Here is a 24,107-nt window from a genome sequence, read left to right as displayed (position 1 = left end):
TGTGTTTTTGATGGATGCTGCAAGTTTCTTCATTATTATAGTATGAGGGGTGTGCTGTTCAAAGAGAGCATTTATGAGATATAGAGTGCTGTAGATGTGCAATAATAGCAAAGTTCTTTCAATGGCTGCTGTAATAGGCTTGAGCCACCAGCAAAATTGTTTGGACGGTTCTTTAGATGTCCAAACAAAACAAAATTTGAAAGCAGAAACCTTGTCATTTGTTGTTCTATATCAAACTTTACTGATCGAGCTAATAAGTAACCTACACCTGAAGGTCGAGGCTATTATGCTTAAAGAGATTTAGGAACATTTGATGTGTATAATGTAGTAATCAATTCTTGTCTTAGACACCAAGTATCTAATAAAAGATGCTATTTTTGAGAACTGAACGTCCGGTCATTAGATTGACACATATAAAAGGTAAAAATGTGTCATCCAGCAAAATTGTTTGGACGGTTCTTCAGATGTCCAAACGAAACAAAATTTGAAAGCAGAAACATTGTCATTTGTTCTATATCAAACTTCACTGATTGGGCTGACAAGTAATCTACACCTAAAGGTCGAGGCTATTATGCTTAAAGAGATTTAGGAACATTTGATGTGAATAATGTAGTAATCAATTCTTGTCTTAGATACCAAGTATCTAATAAAAGATGCTATTTTTGAGAACCGAACGTCCGGTCGTTAGATCGACATATATAAAAGGTAAAAATGTGTCATCCAGCATCAATTTGAACAATCAGGCATATAAATATAACTAGACTAATCAGGAAGACATATTCACAAGCTTCATAAATCATAATTACTGAAATAATGATGCCTCAACCTCTGGAAAAGTAGAACAACTGGTCTAAATCATAATTACTGAGAGAATGATGCCTCAACGGCTCAACCTTTGGAAAAGTTGAATCAACCGGTCAAACTATCTTTGTCTATTCTGAATGAGAGTTTGTTAATTGATGAATATTTTACATCTCTGTCTTAATTCTTGACCAGTTGACTAATAATAAATGGAGTGCTAGCCTTCGGTATAATTTTCATATACAACTGATTCACACGTCTTGTAAGTTGTAATATACGAAGGCTCTCCACACACGCAACTGAATTTCAAATGTTGAAAAAAAGTACACGCAAGTATTAATTTGTAGACAGACGAAAGTTCTCCAATGCTTCACAACATACACGTTTCAATCATAATAATCTTCTTAAGCCTATGTTTGATTAGATGGAAGAGAAGAGAAAAGAAGCGAAGAGAAGAGAAAAGTATAAGGGAAGAGAAGATAGAGGAAAAGAAAATGTGCTTGGATGTACAAAGAAGAGAAATGAAAGAAATTGAATATATTTTACACTTCTATCAAATAAATAAGAATATAAATGTATTTTCACATATAAAGTTATAACTTTTTAAAGATTTATGGATTTGGATGAAAAGTTAAAAGTAAAAAAATTAGTGGGACCCGCAGAAGTTTTATCTCTTCATATTTCATTTCTCCCCTCTATTTTCTTTTAACCAAACAAAGGACAAGAAGTCCTTTCTATTCCCTTCTCTCATTTTCCCCCCCAAACCAAACATAGCCTTAAGTGTTACTCTCTTTTTCTCCAAAAATTCTACAAATAGCGTGTTCACAAAGGTGAAGGTGACATGAACAGCTTGTAGCTTAATTGTACTGAACAAGTATCTATGTAAAATGCTTCCATCTATCGAATTAATTATAAAAATTATAAAAAACTAAAAGTTGAAGCTGGCACGCGATAGCTAGAAAAATATGGGACCTTCTTTTACCATGTAAATTATACAAAGGTCTTAACTTTTTGTCACTTTAATCAAAAGGGATAATTATTGGAGAGTTGTTTACTATTAGAATGTTCTGGATTTTTTATTAACCCAGAAAAACCATCTAAAACATATTAGAAGTTGACAGAAGAGTTATAGTGGAAATTAAGTTGTTTACCATTAAGAATGCTCTGGATTTTAGATTTTTGTTTTTTTTTGTTTGAGAAGCTCTGGATTTTAGATTAACCCAGAAGAACCATGTAAAACAAATTATAAGTTAGGTGGGAAAAAGAGAAAGTCTATCTATGTGAGAAGATTAGACGAGCAAAGAGCTCCAAAACACCAGTCTTCCTTCTGAGACACTTTGGGATATACATCAGCTTTATACACTGGAGAGTCCCAGCTTCCAAGAACACATGTATCACATGTACAGGCTGAAGAAAACAGCATAATGCTGATCAATTGGATGGTTCCAACGCATAAGTCTATCTATGTGAGAAGATTAGATGAGCAAAGAGCTCCAAAACACCAGTCTTCCTCCTGAGACACTTTGGGATATACATCAGCTTTATACACTGAAAAGTCCCAGCTTCCAAGAACACATGTATCACATGTACAGGCTGAAGAAAACAGCATAATGCTGATCATTTGGATGGTTCCAACGCATGTTTTACGTGACTGCACTTTTTCCCAAGAGGGCGTTTCCTTTTTAACAATTTGTGAACATCTTACTCTGTACATAAAATATATATAATTTCTTTTGCATTTCATGAACAAATTCGGTTTCATTTTCCAGCATTTTTTTGGTTCTTTGGGGGGTTTAATAGAATAATGTCATTTGATTTTTTGAGTAATTTTGGGCTCTTTTCCCCTCATGCAAAAGAAAATGGGGGGAAAATACACAATAGTGCAAAAGGTGGTCCTGCCAATGTCGATTTATATCTTTTAATTTTTTTTAAAGAAAAGAAAATAAATTGACATGATTTTTAAAATAATATCAAATCTGCACTAGCATTGACAATTTAATGATTTTTTTTTATATAAGATAGAAATTCAATTTTTATGAATTTTTCTTGTTAAAAATCCAAGGCCGAAAAGTTTTTCATGCAGTTATATTTTACCAAAAATGCTTTAAAAAAAGAAGCTGAACTACAAAATAAAGACTTTTTTGATAATTAAAAAATAACAGTTAGCACTAGTTGTCATTATTTTCCATCCACTTAAATCTTACTTTTATATAATGTGAGATTGTCTAAAAGCAATAATGAGACTTGCTATTATTTGAACCTACAACTTTCAAACTCAAGTGTGATGAGCATTGAAAACTTCCAACCACTCTGCCCTCAGGTAGTTGCAAAATAAAGACTTTTGAAAGAGACCTCTATTTAAAGTCATGTAACCTCTTCTATCAAATTGTTAAACTCAATTCCACTGATTTTACTGTAAATTTAAAATTGCATCACATTAGCATGTGCTAGCAGGTATGGGCTTCGTTTTAGGCCCAAGATGACACTAGTTTTTTTTTTTGGGACCAAAAAGATGACACGAGTTTATTATTAGTTGTTGAAAGACTTATAAGATATAACAGCAACAGGTCACGTTAAGGCACCAAATAAGGTGCGCAATCAAGCATGTTGGTGATAAGTGCCCAATCGTCAGTTGGATTCTTTTTATATGTAGGGTTAGATTTCAATTATATTTGGTGTTTTGTCAAAATTTTACACCATTTACTAAATTTCTATTTGAAAGTATTTTCTTATAAATTCATTGTTGAATTATATTGTCTCCTCTATTGGGGAATATAGAGTTAGAGGTGAGCTTTGTGGCTTAGTTGGTCATGTGCATGGAGGTGGGGTTTAATGGGAGTTGATTGTGGGAATTTTGTTTAATGGGTTTTAAAATGAATGGGTGGTGGGTTAGACCATGGAATAACTATGAGTAGCAATGATTTAGAGGGCTTGATTATGGGGTTAGGGTCTTGAAGATAGAATTTGGAGTTGAGTGTTTAGACCAAATAGGTTTGCATTGGCTTGGTTACAGTGTTGCTATTGGTTTAGAAATTTTAGGTCTTAAGAAGTTTGTAGGCATGGTGATTCAGGCTTCATGGTGCAGCAATTGGTTTTTTTTGGAGGTTGTGAGCTTGTGTTATTGATACTAACTACTAAGTGAGGCAATGACAGCATGGTGTATTAAAGGTCTTAATAGTTTTGTGTTGTATTATATGGTACAATCTAAATATATTATATTGATCATTAAATGAAATAGTAAACCCCTTTGAAACATACTGATTTAAATAATGGGTTATTCAACATATAATGGTACACGTGTTTTGTGAAGGATGTAAATTGGGTGCATAATTGTGAGTGTCATTGAACCCCGATTTACTATTGGGTCATTTTTTATTTTGATAAAAAATCATCATCATCCCCCTTCCCCCCACCCCCCAAAAAGAAAATCCTTTTGTTGCCCTCCTTTATACAATTGGTATTTCTCATTGCTACATACTCTCTCACTCAATATTCACCAACCATATTGAGAGATTTTGAGTGGTGGATCATGGAGGTCTTGGCAAGATTAGAGCCTTCTAGCTTTTACACTTAAATAATTGTATTTTCAACGTAAGATTTTGAATCAACTCTAACTATTTAAAACATGATTTCTAAATGGAAATTTATTTGTAAAAAAAAAGGTTAGACTAGCTTAAAATTATGTCTTGATGGTAAAAAAGACTAATACTACAGATCAACATTTTCATAACAAATTTATAACAGATTTTAGGTCAAAAGTTGTTATTGGTTCTCATATAAACTTACTACTATTATCATTTTTTACTTACTATTAACTGTATGACATCTAAATTTTGTTGTGAAATTGTTGCGCTTGTAATTTTACTGTTAAAAAAAAAAACACATTTTATCCAATAATTTTAGTAATAGGTAGTGCCAAAAATGTTTTCTTCTTTACCTCAGTACCAAAGAGAGAGAACAAAAAGAAATTAATACAGTAATAATTTGGTAAATATTTTATTTTAATAAAAAAAGGGCAATTTGGACACATGTTGATCTTTTTTTTTGGGAGCGATATCCATTAAAAAAAAAAAAAAAAAAAATCCCTTCGAAGAGAGGTTTTATTTTTTTTGATAAACCCCTTGAAGAGAGTTGAATTCAGAAGAATGATACATAGGACGTTATCACAAGTTCAGCCAAATTCAAGGAATGATCTTTAGAACTAAAAATGGAGCTCTCACTCTTTCTTCAAACCTCTTCAAAACCCTCACATCCTTTCTCAATTCCTCTCCATTTTCTTCAATCCCCAAACCCAATTTCTCCACTCCCAGAAGACCTGCTTCACTCATTGTGCCACCACCACCACCAACAACAACAACCTCACGCACTGTAAGTTCTTCTGATTTCAACACAATCTGTTCTTTACTAATTTCAAGCCAACCCCATCAAACCACAACAAATATTGATGATTTGTTAAAGGGTTTTGAAGAAAAGTTGAACTCTAATCTTGTGCTTCAAATTCTGATGAACTATAGACAGTTGGGTAGGATTAAGACCTTGGAATTCTTTGCTTGGGCTGGAATGCAAATGGGTTTTCAGTTTGATGACTGTGTTGTTGAGTACATGGCTGATTTCTTAGGTAGGAGGAAGCTATTTGATGATATCAAGTGTCTTTTGGTGACTGTGTTCTTACATAAAGGTCGAGTTTCGTGTCGAACATTTTCGATTTGTATTAGGTTTTTGGGTAGGCAAGGGAGAGTTAGAGAAGCCCTTTGCTTGTTTCAGGAAATGGAATCACAATTTAGGTGTAAACCCGATAATCTTGTGTACAATAATATGCTCTATGTGCTTTGCAAGAAGGAAAGATCTGAGGAACTAATTGATTTTGCACTTATGATTTTTAGGAGAATCGAATTGCCGGATACGTATTCGTATAGTAATATTCTTGTTGGTTTATGTAAATTTGGTAGGTTTGAGACTGCACTTGATGTTTTTGGTGAAATGGGTAGGGCTGGTTTAGTTCCTACTCGGTCTGCGGTGAACTTTCTTATTGGGCAGTTGTGTTCATTGAGTGCAAAAGAGGGAGCTGTTGAGAAAGTTAGAGTGAAAGATGCTCATAGACCCTTTACAATTTTAGTTCCAAATGTGGGTGCTAACAGTGGTGCTGTACAGCCTGCAGTTGCAGTGTTTTGGGCAGTTCATGAGATGGGTTTATTACCTAGTACATTTGTTATAAAGCAGCTGATTTCAGAGCTTTGTCGATTGGGTAAAATGGAAGAAGCTGTTAAGTTGTTGAAACTTGTTGAGGGAAGGAAGCTGAGTTGTGTGGAAGAAGGTTACTCTATTGTCATACAGGCATTGTGTGAACACCGATTAGTAGAGGAAGCCAGCCATTTGTTTGGGAGGATGCTCTCCCAGGGCATGAAGCCAAAGTTGGTTATTTACAATTCTGTTATTTCAATGCTATGCAAATTAGGGAATTTAGATGATGCTAAAAGGGTTTTTGAGATTATGAATAAGAAGAGATGCCTTCCAGATAATTTTACCTATTCGGCATTGATCCTTGCTTATGGTGAAGCTAGGAATTGGGAAGATGCTTATGGCTTATTGATTGAGATGTTAGGATTGGGCTTATCTCCACATTTTCACACATATAGTTTAGTGGATAAACTTTTGAGGGATAATGCAAAGTTGGATTTGTTATTCAAATTGGAGCGGAAATTGGACTCTCAGATCTTGCAGAAGCTCTGTAAAGCAGGTGAACTAGGGGCTGCTTATGAGAAGCTAAAATCATTACTTGAAAAGGGTTTTTATCCACCAGTCTATATCAAGGATGCTTTTGAACATGCATTTAAAAAGAGTGGAAAATTGAAGATGGCTCGTGAATTGCTACAGAAGATTGACAATGACTGCAAACCTGATGAGACAGAAATCAGAAGTTCTGAATAAACCATCAACAAGAAGGGTATTTGAGTACCTGCGTGCTTGTTCATTGCATCCATGTAGATATATCTGAATTTTCCAAATTTAAGCTACCCTTAAAGAACCAAGGTAACATGTAGGCCTTGTTATTTATTTTGGTGAGGTGCCATGCTTTATGAAAGAAGATGAAAATAGCTAATTTGTGGAGTTTGCTTTAAAAGGATGTTGACTGACAGTTCATCAATTTTATTCGTCAAATTCAACCTAGTAAGAGTATTGTCAATTCAATTTTTTTCACTAGCATGCTCTTTTGTATATTGGTGCGATCTTCAAAAATTATAGTGTTGACCTTTTGGATTTACTCCATAAACAATTGGAGATTACATGGGCCAACTACCAAATTCATTACCTAATTTACTGTGGTCATTGTCTTCACCACAAAAATGAAACCATGGTTAAAGTAATTAACAATAATTGCTATTTTGACAATTTAGATTTTGTCAATGCTAAATTGTTATTTTTGTGTTTCATAGCCCCGTACAGCCTTTGGGGAGGATGGCACTACCAGAAAAAAAAAGTCTTGTCTTTGTCCTATGTTGAAAACAATTCTAAGCAAGAAGTATGCTTTCTGCAGCAGCAAGCTTCCAAGCAGGAAACGAGCACCCAGGATCAGGGGAAGCTGCAGGTCACTGCAGCCCAGCGTGTATCGCAGCAGCAGGGTGCAGCCCAGCATGCACCACGGGATCAGGAAAAGATGCAAGTGAATGCAGGCCACAGTGCATCACAGTATCAGTGGAAGACCAGAGATGCAATCATGAGCAATGAAGAATTAGAAGACTTGATTGAATCAATACCTTATCATGATCAGATTATTCATTCAATTCAAGGGATGATGCCACATGGTCTGGAAGTTATTAGTTGATGTACACGTGTAATGATTAGGTAGCTTTAGTTGTAACAAACTTTCCCTCCAAAACAGGTAGTTAGTTATTTTTGCTTTCTTTGTACACGATTGTATATAAAAGGATAGAGATAGTGAATTAGATCAGTTAGTTGGATTGTAATCTTTTCTAATCAATGAAAATCAGTTTCTATTTAGAGAGAGAGTCTTGAATTTTACATACTAGAAGCGAAGCTTCTACAACAAGTCCTCTTCTTTTCTCCTCCCACTGGAGGACAAAGCTTAAAGAGATTATAGGTTGAGTTTACGTTTACTCTCAGCCTCTTTGATTGGTAGGCGGGCGAGCTAAGTCCCCTACTTAAGATTCCATTGATAAGGGTAATTTTCTGTTGTCATGACACTTTGGTTTGACTGATTTCTCTTATTCTCTAATATAGAGTATAGACTACTTCTAGCTTCTCTAGTGGCCCTTCCACTTTGTAGTTGTGGTTTGTATTGGTACCGAATGATCATATCAAACAAAGGCAAGATGTATTAGCCCTTCTCTGGGCATAATTATATTAATGTAAATTCTTGTTTTTGTCTGTGCTAACATTATATCACAAAGTTTTGGGCTGATTAAGACAGTAAAGTTGAATAAAGTGTTTGACAGATTGCTTAGGACAGGTGTACATTTATGTTAAATTATGTAATTATATCTTGGGCCACACCAGGCGTGCATCCCTCTATCCTAATGCGTCCCTGGTAAGTCATGGAACTTGAAATATCAATAAACACTGTTTCTTTGGCTTTCTGGTGTGTGGATAATGTCATATTGCTGGGAAGAGTAGTTTTAGACTAAAGTGGTTGCAGAAAAGAGCCCAAAAGAGGGTTACTTGTGATGGCATCTGACAGTGTTTCTCTGCATTTCTAAAATGGGTAAAACACAATACTGCAATAAATTTGATTGTGCTTGAAAAACATAATATAGTTTGTATTTTATTGGTTATGCAGCCATGTGTTTGAATTTAATTGGGGAATATATTATAGTGCACTTGAGGAACTCTACTTTTACCCTTCTGAAATTGCAAGAGCAATTCTCTCTATTTGTTCAAATCTGTTAATACCAGCAATACTACTACACGCTCATTTGTTCAAATCTATGAATTTTGAATACATAGTTCACTCAAAATGAAAAGGACTAAAACAACATAACTGAAAAACTTTGACTTGTTCCTTGTATTAGCTTGCACAGTGATAACAGATAACCCCATCTCTTTCTGAGCACTTATATTCCATTTTTTGTTACTCCAATTTATTTTCTTTTACTAATATCTTTGATATCATAGTAAACTACAGATGGAAACAGGATTACTACGATTGAAATAGAAACAGAACACAAGTTAAACAAGGCTACAATTGAAGTAGATTACTATATTTTTAGGCTGCATCTCCCAGATACCCTGCTTAAGGGCTAAGGACACTGCCAAATTTAGAAACTACCTCTACTACTATATAAATGAACAATGAAAATTGAAAGAAAATAAAAACATTAAAGTGAATAACCAGAAATACAAAATGCTTTATATTTTCTGACTCATTAGTTTTCAACTTCTGAAACCAAAAAATAAAAAATCAATTACAATGAAAAATCAATATAAAGTGAGAGAGAGAAAGACTGAATAGTCTGTATATTATGTGTAGACAATAATGTATAATAGAGAGTTTTACATAGGTTAGGTATGTATGCAATACAAGTAATATGACTAAACTACAAGTACAATATCCTAGGCTAAGCCTAATGGGCTAATCTAGTCTAAGCTATACACTAACAAAAAAAAAAAAAAAAAAGATTTACAAATGCAAACAAAATGTTTGCTATGTCTCAATTGGCACAAGCAGTAAAAGTGACGGGAGGTTGGCAACCCATGATTGCCAAAGGATGGTTCTGTTTGTAACATGTTCTCTCCAATGCAGCAGGGATGTCCTCTTCCTCTTTAGGCGATGAAGAAGGAAGAGGTATAAAACTTGGCAAAGCTGAAGGACGATGCTGTGATTGAGGCTTTACTCCAAGATACTTCTGATTTGAAACTTCAGCCGATTCTTGAATGAATACTTCTTTACACTCATCTGATTCTAGTAAAAAGAAGTGACTCAATAGCTCAGTAGCCGTCAACCTCTTCGCAGAATGCCTCACAAAGCAGCAACTCAAGAAGTTTTGGGCTGCTTTTGAAATATGGTGTGGAATCGTCGGTGTTTCCATAGCAATCTGATACACAAGTTCAGATTTAGATGTACAAGCCCACGGTGGTTTTCCTGTCAACATCATCAACACAATATACCCAAGTGCCCAAATATCTGAAGGTGCTTCCTGAATTCCAAAAACCACCATCTGAGGAGAAAAGAACAAATGTGTGCCTCTGACACCACTACCATCTCTCACATTGTGCCTCTTTGCCAACCCAAAGTCTGCAACTTTAGGAATATACCGATCTACTGTAGGTACTAACAGGACATTATGAGGCTTGGTATCACAGTGAACAAATCCATGGTCATGCACTTGCTTCAATCCAATCAGAATAGACCGAGTGAAATCCCTTACTAGAACCTCAGGCAACCCAGTACCAGAACCAGTTTTCTTGATGAAATCAAACAAGCTTCCTCCCGAAGCAAACTCAAGAAAAACGTTGTAGATTGAATCCCCAAAGCAGTCAGTCGTGATGTCTGATCCAAAGCTTTGAACCACATTAGGACACCCTCTTAAAGCCTGAAGAACCAATTCTTCATTCATGAGTGAAGATGACGCAGAAGCAGCGCTTTCTGATTTTACAGCCATGATTGAAGGAAATCTCCAAGAGGGTTCCTTCAATTTCGCAATGAAAACAGACCCAAATCCTCCACGGCCATGCAATTGACCTCTGCAACAATGGTAGAAAAAAAATTAGTTTTAAGAAGTGGGTTTGAGGAGAAATAGAAGTGCGTTCTTGTTTTAGATCATACTGTGCCAAATAGAGACTAATTTGACGCTTACTTTCAACGCTGAGTATATATATAAGTCGGTTTAGGGCTAGAGTTAACGGTCGGATAATTTCAAAGTCGAAGTACTCCGAATCTGTTTCGGAAACTTTTATTTTGATTTTGAATTTTAAATAGCTAATAAAGAATTACTGAATTAGTTTCGGAAAATCGCGTTGCTTTTTCTAAACGCGAAATGTAGATTGTTTTAAAATTTTTATATTTATTTTTTACATTAATAATTTATCCCAAAAAAATTAATTAATTATAAAATCATGAATCCTTTGTTTCTTTTTTTTTTTTTTTTTGGGGGGGGGGGGGGGGGTGGGGGGGGTGGTTTGGGTTTAAAAACAAATTTTAATTTATGGTATGAGTCAGGTTATTAAGTCACTAATTGAACTGGTGAACTAGTTGTCATTGATGGAATAGTAAGGACAAATAAAAAAAGATTTATAATTCTAAAAAACATTGTTAATTTACTAATCTTACAAATTTTTATATTTATTTTTACATTAATCTATATATATATATATAAAACCGAAGACTCTGCTGGCACCACAATTTTCCACGTCAGCACATTATTTAAAAAATAAAAAATAAAAATAAAAACATTATAATACCTCAAAACCCTAGCAACCTTACCCCTCTCTCAAGTTAAGAAATATAAAGCCACAATTTCTGCAAACTCTTTCTCTCCAAACGTAAATATCAAATTCAACCCCTTTAATCTCTCTTTATATTTTTGAGGCTTCTATAGAGTTATAGTGAGTTATGCTGATTTTGTTTTTTTTGTGTGTGTATAGATGGTCATTATACTCCAGTATTCCAAGAGAAGTTTGTGTTTTCGTTAATTGAAGGCCTTAGAGAGATAAGTGTTGCAGTTTGGAACAGCAATACAAAAGACGATTTCATTGGCAGCGGAAAGTAATTATTCTGTCTCATATTTTTGTTTATTGAATTGATTTTGTGTGCTTTTTAGACCCTTTTGGATCAATTTTGTTAATTGGGTGTTTTTTTTTTTTTTTTTTTGATAGGGTCCAATTAGGGAAGGTTCTTTCAAAGGATTACGACGACCGCACTTGATGTCTGTATACTAATAATGGGGGGTAAGTGCTATAAATTACTAACCCTTTTAAGTGTATAATCTGTTTCTAAAATTATCTATAATATTTTGTCCTCCAAAAATTTTATCTCTTTAATTTTAGTATATTGTGTTTCTTAAGTTATAGATAGATTTTCTTTGTTTCTTATTTTCAATAATAAATCATTTTATTGCAATACCGGTAATTGTTTGAGAAATCCAATATGTTCATATCTCTATAGAATAGAGAATAGTAGAAGCCAATTTTATTACAACTACTTAAATTGAGTTGACTTAATTCCGTACAATTACAAAATATAGCATGAAAGATAATAGAATTAATTGTTGTAATTTTTATTTTCTTTCCATGTTTTTATTGTTGATGAGAAATTAAGGCTCAGTTGCACAATATGTGTAAATTCTTCAGAATGCTACTTTTAATAGTAAGTCAATGTGTCTCTTACATTTGGGTATTAGTTAGAATTATTTTCAAATGATTGTACCAATAAAAGTGAATGTGTATAAATTTTGTTTAACTATCCCGTGCATCGCACGGGTTAGCGACTAGTTAATTATAAAATTAAACCTCTCATTGTTTTTTTGGTTCTTTTAAAAAAAATTATAAGTAATTTTGAAAAGCTATTTATTAATCCAATTAAGGAGTTGGATTATTGGATCACTAGTTGAACAAATGATCACTCATCGAACAATATGGTCAAATAAAAAAAATGAATATAAAGATAATTATGAGAAATTTAAATTAAAAAAATATTTTTCCAATTTAATTAATGAAAAAAGTGGATTATATTCATGGTTGTCAAAATCGTGATTCGGATCGTAAAATCGAACGATTTGACAATTCCACCTCACTAAAAAGTTTAAAATCGTAGCAAGATCGCAAAAATGGTAGGATCGTATGTAGGATCGTGTAGGATCGCATAGGATTGTAGGATCGTATGGGATCCTACCGATCTTACCGATCCTACCATTTGGATTGAATTTTTTTTTTTTTTTTAATTGGGATTCATTTGGGTAAGATAATCCACCTAAACCTACAAGCCCAACGGTTATCAAAAGCCTAATAATGAATTGAAGTTCCAAATTTACCCTTATGTCAACATAAAATCTCAAAAAAACCTCTAGTACTTAAGTTTAATGTTTTCAAAAACAAAACCTAAAATATTTAGATGATGAAATGGGATATGACAATGACAGTAATTAGATTAGAAGAACCGTAGAATGAGAATTCTCTTTTGGATTTCATATTTGTAATTAGCTAGTTTACCTTAAATTGAGAATTCTCTTTTGGATTACATATTGTAAATTTGTAGTTAGCTAGTTTTTATGTGCTAACTAGCCTAACTTATTTTGGATTTGGAACTTTGAATTTGGAAAATATTTTCCATATGTGTAGATAATATTTTGGTACTTAGTTGCTACTTAAACATGTATTGAATTTTTTATATACATTATGTCAAAAGTTAAATATATTTTGTTTCATTAGAATGACATAAGAACGATGTAGTGCGTGCAAATTATATTTTATGAAGAATTTTTTTTTTTTAATGGATGGATTCATATTTTAAGTGATTATATAACATACAAAGTCACTATCAATAGGTTTTTTGCTTAAAATATGAAAATAGGTAGGATCTTACGATTCACGATCCGATCCTACGATCCACGATCCTACCTACCTCCCACGATCCTACGTAGGATCCCAATTTTGACAACCTTGATTATATTAATTATTTTTTTTTGAGGAATGGGATTATAGTAATTCAATGGTATAAATGATCCAATTAAATAGCTGAACCAAAATAGATATTGAATAGGATGCTATTAACATATGAAAACAATAAATGCAAAGATGACGACTTTCTTTCTTCAAAGCCACATTTCCTCAAGCCAAATGATTTCTCATCTAATGAGTGGTTCACGGTTGTTACAGAAGCTCAAACATATAGAAATAATAAAATGGTAAATCCCTTTGAAGCATTTAAATAATGGGGTGTTCAAGGCATGATACCACATGCCTTGCTTAAGGATGCAAATTGGGTTCATAATTGTAGATGAAGGTTGTGTTTGAGATTAGAGTTTAAAGTCAGCTTATTTCACTATTTAGCTTATTTTTGTTATTATTCAGCTTATTTTTGTTATTATTCATAGGTCCCACTGCACTTTTTGGTACTATTCGTGGATCCCACTATACTATTTTAGTTAGCTTTTATCTTTGTTTACAATACTTTCAGTAAAAAGTTTTTAATTTCAAATAAATAAGTTGTTCCTAAACGGACTTGAAGTATAGAGGCTGTCACGCCCCAAACCCAAAAGGGTTCAAAGCATGAAAAACCGAGCATTCAAGATAAATTGTAGAAGATTTTTTTTTTTCTTTCCATTTGATAAAATAAATAAATAAATATATTGATTTCTCCACAATATAAGTCAGAGCTCTATGACATACTTATAAACAATACAAACTACAAATCATGTTTCTCCAAATATACATGAAAATCTAAAGCTCCAAATAAATAAACACAAAGTCACGATCCTCTCTAAGATACGTAACCTCAACAGAAAATCTAGGCCTATCATGCCCAAGGCTAACAAACCTCAAGAGCCCAACCTCTAGTAGAATTAGTTATGGCCCTGAATAATTTAGTAAGTTGAGTCACCAACAATTTATAGCACAAATCTCCCACTTAGCATGGTACTCCAATCACAACCAATAAACTAAGCTCCATGTTCGATGTATAGCTAATTTATCTGTAAAACTGTCGGAAAGTGGGATGAGTTAAAACTTAGTAAGTAGCATAATTAATAAGGGTGGAGGAAGTGCAAGTTTCATGATAATAAACATTTTACAAAACATGCTATATAATTTGGGAATTTCCATGAAAATTTAGCAAATTCATTTTCATTGGTAAAATGATAAGAATGATTGAAACTATCTTGTACAAAGCTTTTTGAAAACATCTCAATATGAAACTATTTACTATATATTGTGAGCTATCAAAACATCATTTTAAAACTTGAAAATCTAACCCAAGTCCACATGACAAGCCATCACAAAGACAGAAATGTCACAAAGACATTGTATCGCCATAGAGACAAGTCAGAACCCACAAACCACTAACATGATATGTACCTCTTTTGACATGTGGTTTATTAGCCCTGCCTAACCTTACACACACCCTCAAGGATATCTATTCCCCCATGGGCAGTAGGGGATAACGCGTCATGTAGTACCTCTTTTGCATGTGGTCTCTTGGCCCTGCCTAGTCTCACCCACACACTCAAGGACCCCCATGGGCAATAGGGAATGACGCGTCACACAGTACTTCTTTTGCATGGGGTCTTTTGGCCCTATAGGTAGTAGCCTCACCCACACACTCAAGGATTTACCTGTGTCATGCAAAGTGAAAGGCTCTAACCTGACTTGTTGTCATAAAGACGGGGTAATCACACGTCACAAAGACGTTGTCATAAAGACAGGGTAATCACCAACATCATAGCACAAGGGCAAACCCACATCAAAAGCTCACAAGTTAAATGTATTCAAAATATATAGTTTACTTCCAAGTAGTTTCATAAGATATTTTGATAACCAAATATCAACAATATTCTCAAAGTCCTCAAAATCGTTTCTTGTCAAAATATTTTGATTAGTTTTCCCAAATATCACAAGTCAAGATAAAAGCATCTTAAAATTTTGCAAATAATGCAATAAATCCATAAAATCCATTACCAAGAATTTAATCAAAGATGCTTGTTCTTTCCATGCTAACAAATCATGCATTTCCCCATATGCAATAACAAATATGATGCACTTCTCATAAATAATCATATCTGTTAAGGTTACAACACGACACTTTTTAGGAAAAATATAGTTTACATAAACAGTTTCCCAAAACGTGTTTAACCCAAAAACAATGTTTTATGCTATACGGTTATTTTTCAAAAATGCCATTAACAAGCTATTTACCTCGGAAGACCAACCAATTTTACCTCAACCGGGTACCATGAAATCAACCAATCCTATCACTAGGTCCATCATCAAAAATCTCGGAACCTTAAATTCCTTGCTTGGCCGAATGGGTCCCTTTCTTCCCAAAAATCTTTTCTTCACAAGTGGTGATGGCTTGAAAAGAACCTCATGGTTGAAGTATTCTTAGTGGAAGGCTATGGAGAGAGAGAGAGGAATTAAGTGGGAGAAAGGGAGAGGGGTGGTAGCTCAAGAGAGAGAGAGAGAGATAGAGAGAGAAGTGAATATGAAAGTGAGGGGGGTGACTTAAGGGGATGAAGCCTATTTCCAAGCTTGTCCCCAAAATATCTTGCAAGAAAAATTACCAATTTGCCCATCAAGCTTCTTCCAAATTACAATTAACAATTAGGGTGTTATAGAGGCCTTGGCAAGATCGAGCTTTCTAGGGCTCTAGATGGAATGATGTGGGACGTTATGGGGTTTAAATGTGTAAATTTCTCATCTTTTTGTATTATACAAGGTCTGGAACAAATTTAATGTTAAATGAAATTCATTTTATTTTAAGGGGATGAAGCCTATTTCCAAGCTTGTCCCTAAAATATCTTGCAAGAAAAATGACCAATTTGCCAATCAAGCTTCTTCCAAATTACAATTAACAACTGGGGTGTTATAGAGGCCCTGGCAAGATTGAGTTTTCTAGGGCTTTAGATGGACTGATGTGGGAAGTTATATGGCTTAAATGTGTAAATTTCTCATTTTTTTTGTATTATACAAGGTCTGGTACGGATATAATGTTAAATGAAATTCATTTTATTTTTTGTTCTTCACTATTCTTTGATTGTTCCCCAAACCCAATATTTGCAACTCCACAAGATCTTCGCTATCAAAATTCAAAAACTTCAAGCTCATGCACTACAAATAAATCAAAGACTATGACATTTCCAAAATCTATTTCTATCTCTTTTTTAATTATGGAGGGAGATTGAGACTTGTACGTATGAGATTGAGAAGTTATATTGAAGTATGAAACGTGGGTGGGATTGGGATTTGGGGCTCAATCTCATTCCCTTTCATTCTCTGGGTATCATTAGGTGGGTTCATGTGTATATGGAGAAGTAGATGATTGTGAGTTTATTAAACAATTGTTTTGAAAAAGGTTCATATATTTAAAATAGTTGATTCAAAAGTTTGATTCTTTAACTTATTGTAAATGATAATGCTGATTTATCTTCAGGTGAAGCCTATTTTTGTAACTTCATTAGTGTTTAATCTACAAAGAAATTAAGGATAGTGGTAGCCGTGGAGAGATTGGGTTTGAACTTGTAAGGGCAGGTTTTGTTCAAATCTGTGATGTCTACACATACTCGCCATTTCCTACTTTTCTTCTTCTTCACCATCACTGTATTGGCCAACCACTCGGGATAAAACACCTCTTTAATGGCCCTGACCTGCTTAATCTTGACTACCTCTCCTTTGATGGCATCAGAATGCTCCTTAGATGAGCGCCGAGGTGGTTGCTTTTTAGGGATGACAGATGGATTGACATTTAGATGATGGTAAATGAAATTTGGGTCCACCCTATAAGCTTCATAAGCACTCCATGCAAACAAATTAATGTTTCTCCTAAGAAATCCAATCAGCTCCTCCTTCTCCTAAGAAGGCAACTAAACTCCAACTTAGAAGAAATTGCCCTCATTGTCACCAATAATAACCTTCTCTAACTTCTCACAACTTACCTCTTCTACCACCATGTTTGCAGACCACACTAGCACCCTTGATTGCTATAAGCCCTGCTCGGTAGAAGCTGAAGACTCACCTCCAGCCTGATGTCTGATTGTAGCCACCAAGTAGTGCCTAACCATAGATTAGCTCCCAACTAATTCCTCGACTTGATCCCTTGACGAATACTTTACCTTCAAGTGCAGAGTGGAAGACACGGCCCCCATGGCGTGAAGCCATTGTCTTGTCACAATGGCAGTATAGGGCGAGTAGGCATTTACCATGATGAAGTTCACTTCCATGACATTTAACCCTGCTTGAACAGGCAGTCTAACTTGGCCCTTCGGAAATACAATCTTCCCATTAAACCCTATCAGGGGAGAGTCATAGCAGGTTAGGTTCTCCGGCCTCAGCTTCAGCCTCTTAAATAGGTTAGGGTACATGATCTCTGCACCACTACCCTGATCTACCAGCATCCTTTTCATGTCATACCCTCCTATCCTGAGAGTAACTATTGGGGCATCATCATGTGGCTGCAAGGTTCCAACTTTGTCCTTATCAGAAAAGCTTAAAACTGGTTGGACCTCCATTCTACTCCTCTTCGAATTAAGGGGCAAGTCTTTTGTAAATGGCCGAGTTATAGACATCACCCTAGATGGCCAAGAACTAGTCCTTCCTAAAGTAGCAAGAATGACATTAATTGTACCTAAAGTTGGTTTTGTAAAGCATCTTTCTGAGCACCTGAGCCTGCCTCGCCACCTTGCCTATTAGGCTGATACAGGAATTGTTTCAATTTCCCCATCTTAACCAATTGCTCTAGATGATTCCACAGAGTTCTATAATCCTTGATAGTGTGCCTTTGTTCTTGGTGATATTGGCAATGAAAGCTCTGGTTGTGTTTCGTGGGATCTCCCCTCATCTTATTTGGCTACCTAAAGTATTTAATTTTTCCTAAAATTTGGTGCACTGGTTCTCGGAATATGGTGCTAACCACCTGAGTAGTAGTTGAGCCAGAATGCCCAGCAAAATCTTTCTGAGATCGGTTGTTATTGTACCTATCCGACCTAAAATCCCTTCTGTCCTGGGGGACCATCTTAGCTTTTTCTTTTCCTTGTTGTTGATCCTTCTCAACTTGCCTATACTCGTCAATATGACTTATGAGCTGACGCACACTCCTAACAGGCTTCCTTGTCAAAGACTTTCTCAAATCATACTCAGTGACAGGCCGACCTTGAAAGTCCTTATGGCCACATCATTGAAATTCCTATCAATATCATTGAACATCTTCTAGTATCTGTCAGAGTATATTTTCAAGGTCTTCCCTTCTTGCATGGTCGTGGACAACAAAGAGTCCAAGGGCTGAGGAACTCGGCTACAAGTAATGAAACGAGATCCAAATGCCTGAGTAAGCTCTTTAAAGGAATTAATAGAGCCTTCACCTAGGCCATCAAACCATCTCATCGTTATAGGCCCCAAACTGGATGGGAATACATTGTACATCAAGACCTCATTCTTGGAGTTAATAGCCATTTTCTGGTTGAAGTGGCTCACATGCTCCATAGGGTCTGTTTGATTATTGTACATGGTGAATATTGGCTGAGTGAACTGTCGAGGAAGTTTTCCTCATTCAATTTTGCGTGTAAAAGGTGATTTGGAAATTTGGTTAAGGGCCTGGCTTATAGCATTGTTGCCCAGACCTTTGAGGGGTGGACTTTTATCTCTACGCTTATAATGGTGATCTTCATCATACAAAAAAGACTCACTGGGAGGGGTCCTTGACCTAGGCCTGTAGCTGCCATCCCTATCTTCATGAAAAGGACTAGAGCTTGAAGGAGTCTCTCTTCATCGCTTGCGATGTAGCCTCCTCTGCAGTCGGTCAATCTCCAACTGCATTCTTCTAGTATTCTCTTCATGGGAGAGGTGACTCCTACTAGTATGTGTGGTATATACGCTAACCTTCCAGTCCCTTCTTTGCTCAAGATTGAGGAATTGGTCTTGGCATTGGGAACCAACAGACTCCTCCTGGTTTGGCCTTGAACCTACTATAGTTGGATGTTGAACTCACCAAAGCTCAAGTTTCTCACAGATGACGCCAATTGTAAGGGTAGGTTTTGGATCCTAAGCCTAAAAGGTAAAAGGATCAAGGCCCAAAGAGCCCAATAGAAAGAATTTGTAGAGAGTGGGTTAAAAATTAGGCTTCAATGAATTGGACAAGGTTCACAATGGATTAAAGATAGTATGAAAGCAAGGAAAAGACAAAGAAAAACAAGTTTTTGCAAAGAAATTCTTTCTCAAAAAAGTCCAAGAAGAGTGGTTCTTGAGTATGTTGCTCTTTGACTTGATTACAACTACAACTATTAGTGCTACAATATTTTTTACTATCAATTCTCCAATCCCTTCTACAATCAAATTTTTCTTCTTTATATTACCCTTCTTCACTCCATCTCAACCATCCATGTGTTGATTAGATGACTAATTTTTATCCTTGTCCCATCAGCACATTCCTGAAGTTTTTAGAGATAGCTGTAAGGCTGAATATCATTGTTCAGGTATCACCTCCACATTAATGCGGCCAGAGAGTTAGCTACAGAGCATTCAATGCGATGACAACAATTTTCCCTTAGATATTTCTTACTTTCCCATTTCCTTATCCCTTCCTAATACTTATCCTTACCAGTAGAACCGCTCAGAACGTTGCTCTTAATGGCAGGTCCACCCTCTGACCTTAGCTTTGTTAAGCCGAGGTGGCATTCGTCCTTGGACCTCTTTTCTGAACCCTCTTGACCAGACCTCTTTTTTTGTTCACTAATGTGCACTTCCACGATAACGTTTACTTGTCTTTGGATTATTAAGTGTACTCGGACAGGGCCCACGGCTCAATATACATTTATGGGCCTGTCATCCTTACAGATTCATAGTTATCCTCTTGCAGATTTTGGGTTTGGGAAGAAGAATTGAAGAATAGAGTAGAACAAAATATAAAATGAATTTTTGAAACGTTAAAGGAATTTTTAGAAAATTAAAAGAAAAAATAACGAAAGGAAAAAAATTGGTAAAGAAAAGAAGGGCATTTTAAAAAAAAACTGGTGTGACTTATATTGCCATCTAAGCATTGATATGGTCACTATAATTTATACAAGTAATCATCTCATTTAATTTATTAATATTATTCATGTCAACAATGCAAATGGTTTGTCATGTATGCATTTTTTTGTTAGTGAGTTAACGGTATGGACCAAATTTATTGCTCTTAAAAGGTAGGGACCAAAATATTGTTTTTGCCTATAATAAATAAGATCACTTCTTTTTCAATTTGCTTGCATGTTAAATTACCAATTGTTTCAAAAGTTTAAACTATTGTGATATGATAAATTTAATCATTTAACCACATACTTCTAACAGAGTACAAAATTAAAAAGGATTTTTAGTTGATATGGCTATACCACTTAACTTCAACTATGACAATTATGCAATTTGTTTGCCACAACCGTATTTTCTGTTAGTGAATTAATGGTAGAAAGCAAATTGATTGTAAATTGAAAATAACGGGGACCAAATTGACTGTTACCAAAATGTAGATATCAAATTGACTGTAACTTTAAAATATAGAGATCAAAATTGTATTTTCTCCTGCATATTTTATATATTCTTAACAAGTTTTCACACATTTTACCATATGTTTAGCAAGTTTTAAAATCTATGTTTTTTATGAAATGGTTACTTGTTTATTATCAAAGCTAACTCTAAATTGGTTTAAATCGATTAAGGGTTTGAGATAACATTTAGGGATGGCAATTTTTTCCCACCCCGCTTAACCTGCCCCTCCCCACTTTGCTTCGCATGGGTTTTTCCCCGCCCCGCAAAGGCAGTGGGGCGGGGATAGGGCAAGATTTTATCCTTACACCATGGGGCGGGGTAGGGATGGGTGTAGACTTTTTAGACCCACCCCGCCCCACCCCGCATTATTAAGGGTTATAATTGTAAATTTTTCATATCATAAAACCATACTATTTAAACAAACATATTAATATTAGCATATTTTATTCTACCAAATGTGATTCTCTATCTTTATTTTGTTATGTGTTATACTATGAAATATTTATTTATTTTTTATGATTGTCTTGTTAAACACTTGGATAAATTATTCAATTTTTTCTAAAAATTGATTTGATTTGATGGGATAAATTTGTAATTTCAAGTATATTTTAATTAATGAAATAAGTTTCATTAAAAAAATTGTACTAGTTGTAGGGCAAATTAACAAAAAGTAGAGTTTTACAAGGTGGGGCGGAGCTTCGCGGGGCCTCAATGAGTGGGGATGGGGTGAGAAAGTATTCCCCATCATGTGGGACGGGACGGGGCGGGGCGGAGATGGGACAAAATAAAACCATGCGGGGTGAGGACGAAGACCCCATCCTTCGGCCTGCCTCGTCCCATTGCCATCCCTAGTAACATTCAAATGATTTTTTTTTTTTTTTTGAAAAAACGGTCCAATAATTTGGAACAAATCCTAATACGTTCTGGATGGCTCAACCTCATTTATTATATCAATTAATTTTATAGTATTACATAAAAATAATATTGTAGTAAAAAAAGTAAGCCCTCTAGCTTAGATTTTTCTTTTTTATATTAAAAAAAAGACATCTTTCATTGGCCGATAGAATGCTTTGTTTATTTGTCTTACTAGTCGCTAACCCGTGCGATGCACGGGAAAACTATTAGAAAATAATAAAGCATGCATATATTAAAAGACAATTTAAGTTCATGTGTGCTTGCAAGGGATACATACCTAAATAGTTCTTGCGGTAGAAATAAAAGTCTTATCTTTGAGATAAAGAACTGATGTAAACAAACTAACCTTACATAAAACAAATTAAAAAAAAAAAAACCATAAAACTGATGTCACGGGAAATTCAGCCACATAGTAGTAATATATAAATCTCTTAAAACCTAAACCTAAACCTAAACGTAAGGACTAAATATTTATGCGCCTTCTCTTGCTTTCCTGATGTATTTGGTTAAAAACATAAAACTGATGTCACGGGAAATTCAGCCACATAGTAGTAATATATAAATCTCTTAAAACCAAAACCTAAACCTAAACCTAAACGTAAGGACTAAATATATAAACAAACTAACCTTACAAAAGCTGAACTTTATAAGCTAAAATCTATACCGTGAGTTGTAGATCTTAAATGCTATACTGTGCGTTTAGGGCTTCCTACATCTGGAGAGAGAGAGAGTTTGCAGAAACCAAAGAAAATCTCTCTATAGCTTAAGAAACACAATATACTAAAATTAAAGAGATAAAATTTTCAGATGACAAAATATTATAGATAATTTAAAATAATTTTGGTTTAATTCTTGAACACCGCAACTCCATAAAATTCATACTAATAATAATATTTTATGATAGCACAGTTAGAATTTTGGTTTAATTCTTGAACACTGAATTGGAAATTGATTATATGAGTATTCAATGGTGAACAAAGTACTCTGTATTAATTAATATATAAACAAAACTAACCTTACAAAAGCTGAACTTTATAAGCTAAAATCTATACCGTGCGTTGTAGATCTTGAATGCTTTAGGGCTTCCTACGTCTGGAGAAAGAGAGAGTTTGCAGAAACCGTGGCATTATATTTCTTAACTTGAGAGAGGGGTAAGGTTGCTAGGGTTTTGAGGAGTTATAATTTTTATTTATTTTTTATTTTTTAAATATTGTGCTTTTTTAAATATTGTGCTGACGTGGAAAATTGTGGTGACAGCAAAGGCTCCGGTTTTATATATATATATAGACTAGTCGCTAACCCGTGTGATGCACGGGATTGTTTTAAATCAAATGTTAACATGTTAAGGTTTAAACATTTCTCAAATTTCAATTATTGAAAGCTAAATTGGCCCTAATATAAGATGAAACATGTAATATTATAATATTAAAAATGAGATAAATACAAATATTATGAAGTAATATATTACAATAATCATAATGTACTCTTATATTTGGTTTAATAAGTATTACAAAAGAACCAGTAAATAGAATAAATATACAATTGTGCTTATATCTTCAAGCTTTAAATACAAACCCACAGGATTTTCTTGTATTCAGCTTTGGACATGTAAATATGTAACGAACAACACTATGAAACCAATTAATTTGTACCTGGAAGGAGTAAATATCTAGGAAAGCAAGCGTACCTAGGCTTAGGGGAAGGAACAAACATAATATATGAGAATCCAAAATAAGCAACTTAAAATTGAACTGCAAAGAACCAAAGGTCAACGTGAAACAAATATATGAGCCAAAGATGGTAAATTTGTTAAATAATTTAAACTGAGGAATTTAAAAAATCAAAGAAAAACAACCATCGATACCCTACCTAAAATAACCCTAATTAAAAAAAGCAAAGGTTTTACAAATCAATGTCAAGCATCTATTCTTTCTAAATCAAAACCAAACCCACAAAAACAATATCAATATAAATATGGAGATTAACCCAAATACTCAAAAGAAAATCAATTCTGAACATAACAAAAGAATAAGATAGAAAGAAATTCCAACATGAGACAAATTAAGCAAAGGTGACATCATGCGGGTAGCCATTGAGATTCAAGGGAGAGATAATGCTTTCATCTAAGCAGAAATATCCAACCCAAATCCAATAGGGACCACCTGGTTTCCATGTCTTTGGAGGAAAGGAGAAATATTACATATAGTTGATGA

General features: G+C 34.6%; 4 protein-coding genes across 5 annotated transcripts; 2 read left to right on the top strand and 2 right to left on the bottom strand.

Moving 5' to 3' along the window:
• The first annotated feature begins 4,892 nt into the window (after positions 1-4,892).
• LOC115964046 (pentatricopeptide repeat-containing protein At3g22470, mitochondrial-like) lies at positions 4,893-7,800 on the top strand. 2 transcript variants are annotated; one of them, XM_031083337.1, is made up of 2 exons: positions 4,893-6,831; positions 7,337-7,800. In XM_031083337.1, exon 1 carries the CDS (start codon positions 4,990-4,992, stop codon positions 6,727-6,729), a length of 1,740 nt encoding a protein of 579 aa, XP_030939197.1. In that variant the 5' UTR covers positions 4,893-4,989; the 3' UTR covers positions 6,730-6,831; positions 7,337-7,800. The 2 variants fall into 2 exon arrangements, with proteins under 2 accessions (XP_030939197.1, XP_030939196.1); XM_031083336.1 differs by having other exon boundaries at positions 7,236-7,800.
• On the top strand, positions 6,825-7,800 carry LOC115964047. Its single transcript, XM_031083338.1, has one exon. The coding sequence runs from the start codon at positions 7,154-7,156 to the stop codon at positions 7,622-7,624; it is 471 nt and encodes a 156-aa protein (XP_030939198.1). The 5' UTR covers positions 6,825-7,153; the 3' UTR covers positions 7,625-7,800.
• A 1,485-nt stretch (positions 7,801-9,285) lies between these two features.
• LOC115965945 (mitogen-activated protein kinase kinase kinase 17-like) lies at positions 9,286-10,576 on the bottom strand. The gene has a single exon (XM_031085264.1). The coding sequence runs from the start codon at positions 10,416-10,418 to the stop codon at positions 9,468-9,470; it is 951 nt and encodes a 316-aa protein (XP_030941124.1). The 5' UTR covers positions 10,419-10,576; the 3' UTR covers positions 9,286-9,467.
• A 6,952-nt stretch (positions 10,577-17,528) lies between these two features.
• LOC115964877 lies at positions 17,529-17,972 on the bottom strand. The gene has a single exon (XM_031084110.1). It carries the CDS (start codon positions 17,970-17,972, stop codon positions 17,529-17,531), a length of 444 nt encoding a protein of 147 aa, XP_030939970.1.
• Positions 17,973-24,107: the final 6,135 nt, after the last annotated feature.

This window comes from Quercus lobata, chromosome 10 (genome assembly GCF_001633185.2).
Source record: "Quercus lobata isolate SW786 chromosome 10, ValleyOak3.0 Primary Assembly, whole genome shotgun sequence".
Lineage (NCBI taxonomy): Eukaryota > Viridiplantae > Streptophyta > Magnoliopsida > Fagales > Fagaceae > Quercus > Quercus lobata.
Note: the sequence above shows the minus strand (reverse complement) of the source record. Positions and strands in the feature narration are given on the sequence as shown.

Coding starts and splice junctions, on each gene's coding strand:
- LOC115964046 (XM_031083337.1), top strand. CDS start 4,990: ATGATCTTTAGAACTAAAAATGGAGCTCTCACTCTTTCTTCAAACCTC.
- LOC115965945 (XM_031085264.1), bottom strand. CDS start 10,418: ATGGCTGTAAAATCAGAAAGCGCTGCTTCTGCGTCATCTTCACTCATG.
- LOC115964047 (XM_031083338.1), top strand. CDS start 7,154: ATGGTTAAAGTAATTAACAATAATTGCTATTTTGACAATTTAGATTTT.
- LOC115964877 (XM_031084110.1), bottom strand. CDS start 17,972: ATGGAGGTCCAACCAGTTTTAAGCTTTTCTGATAAGGACAAAGTTGGA.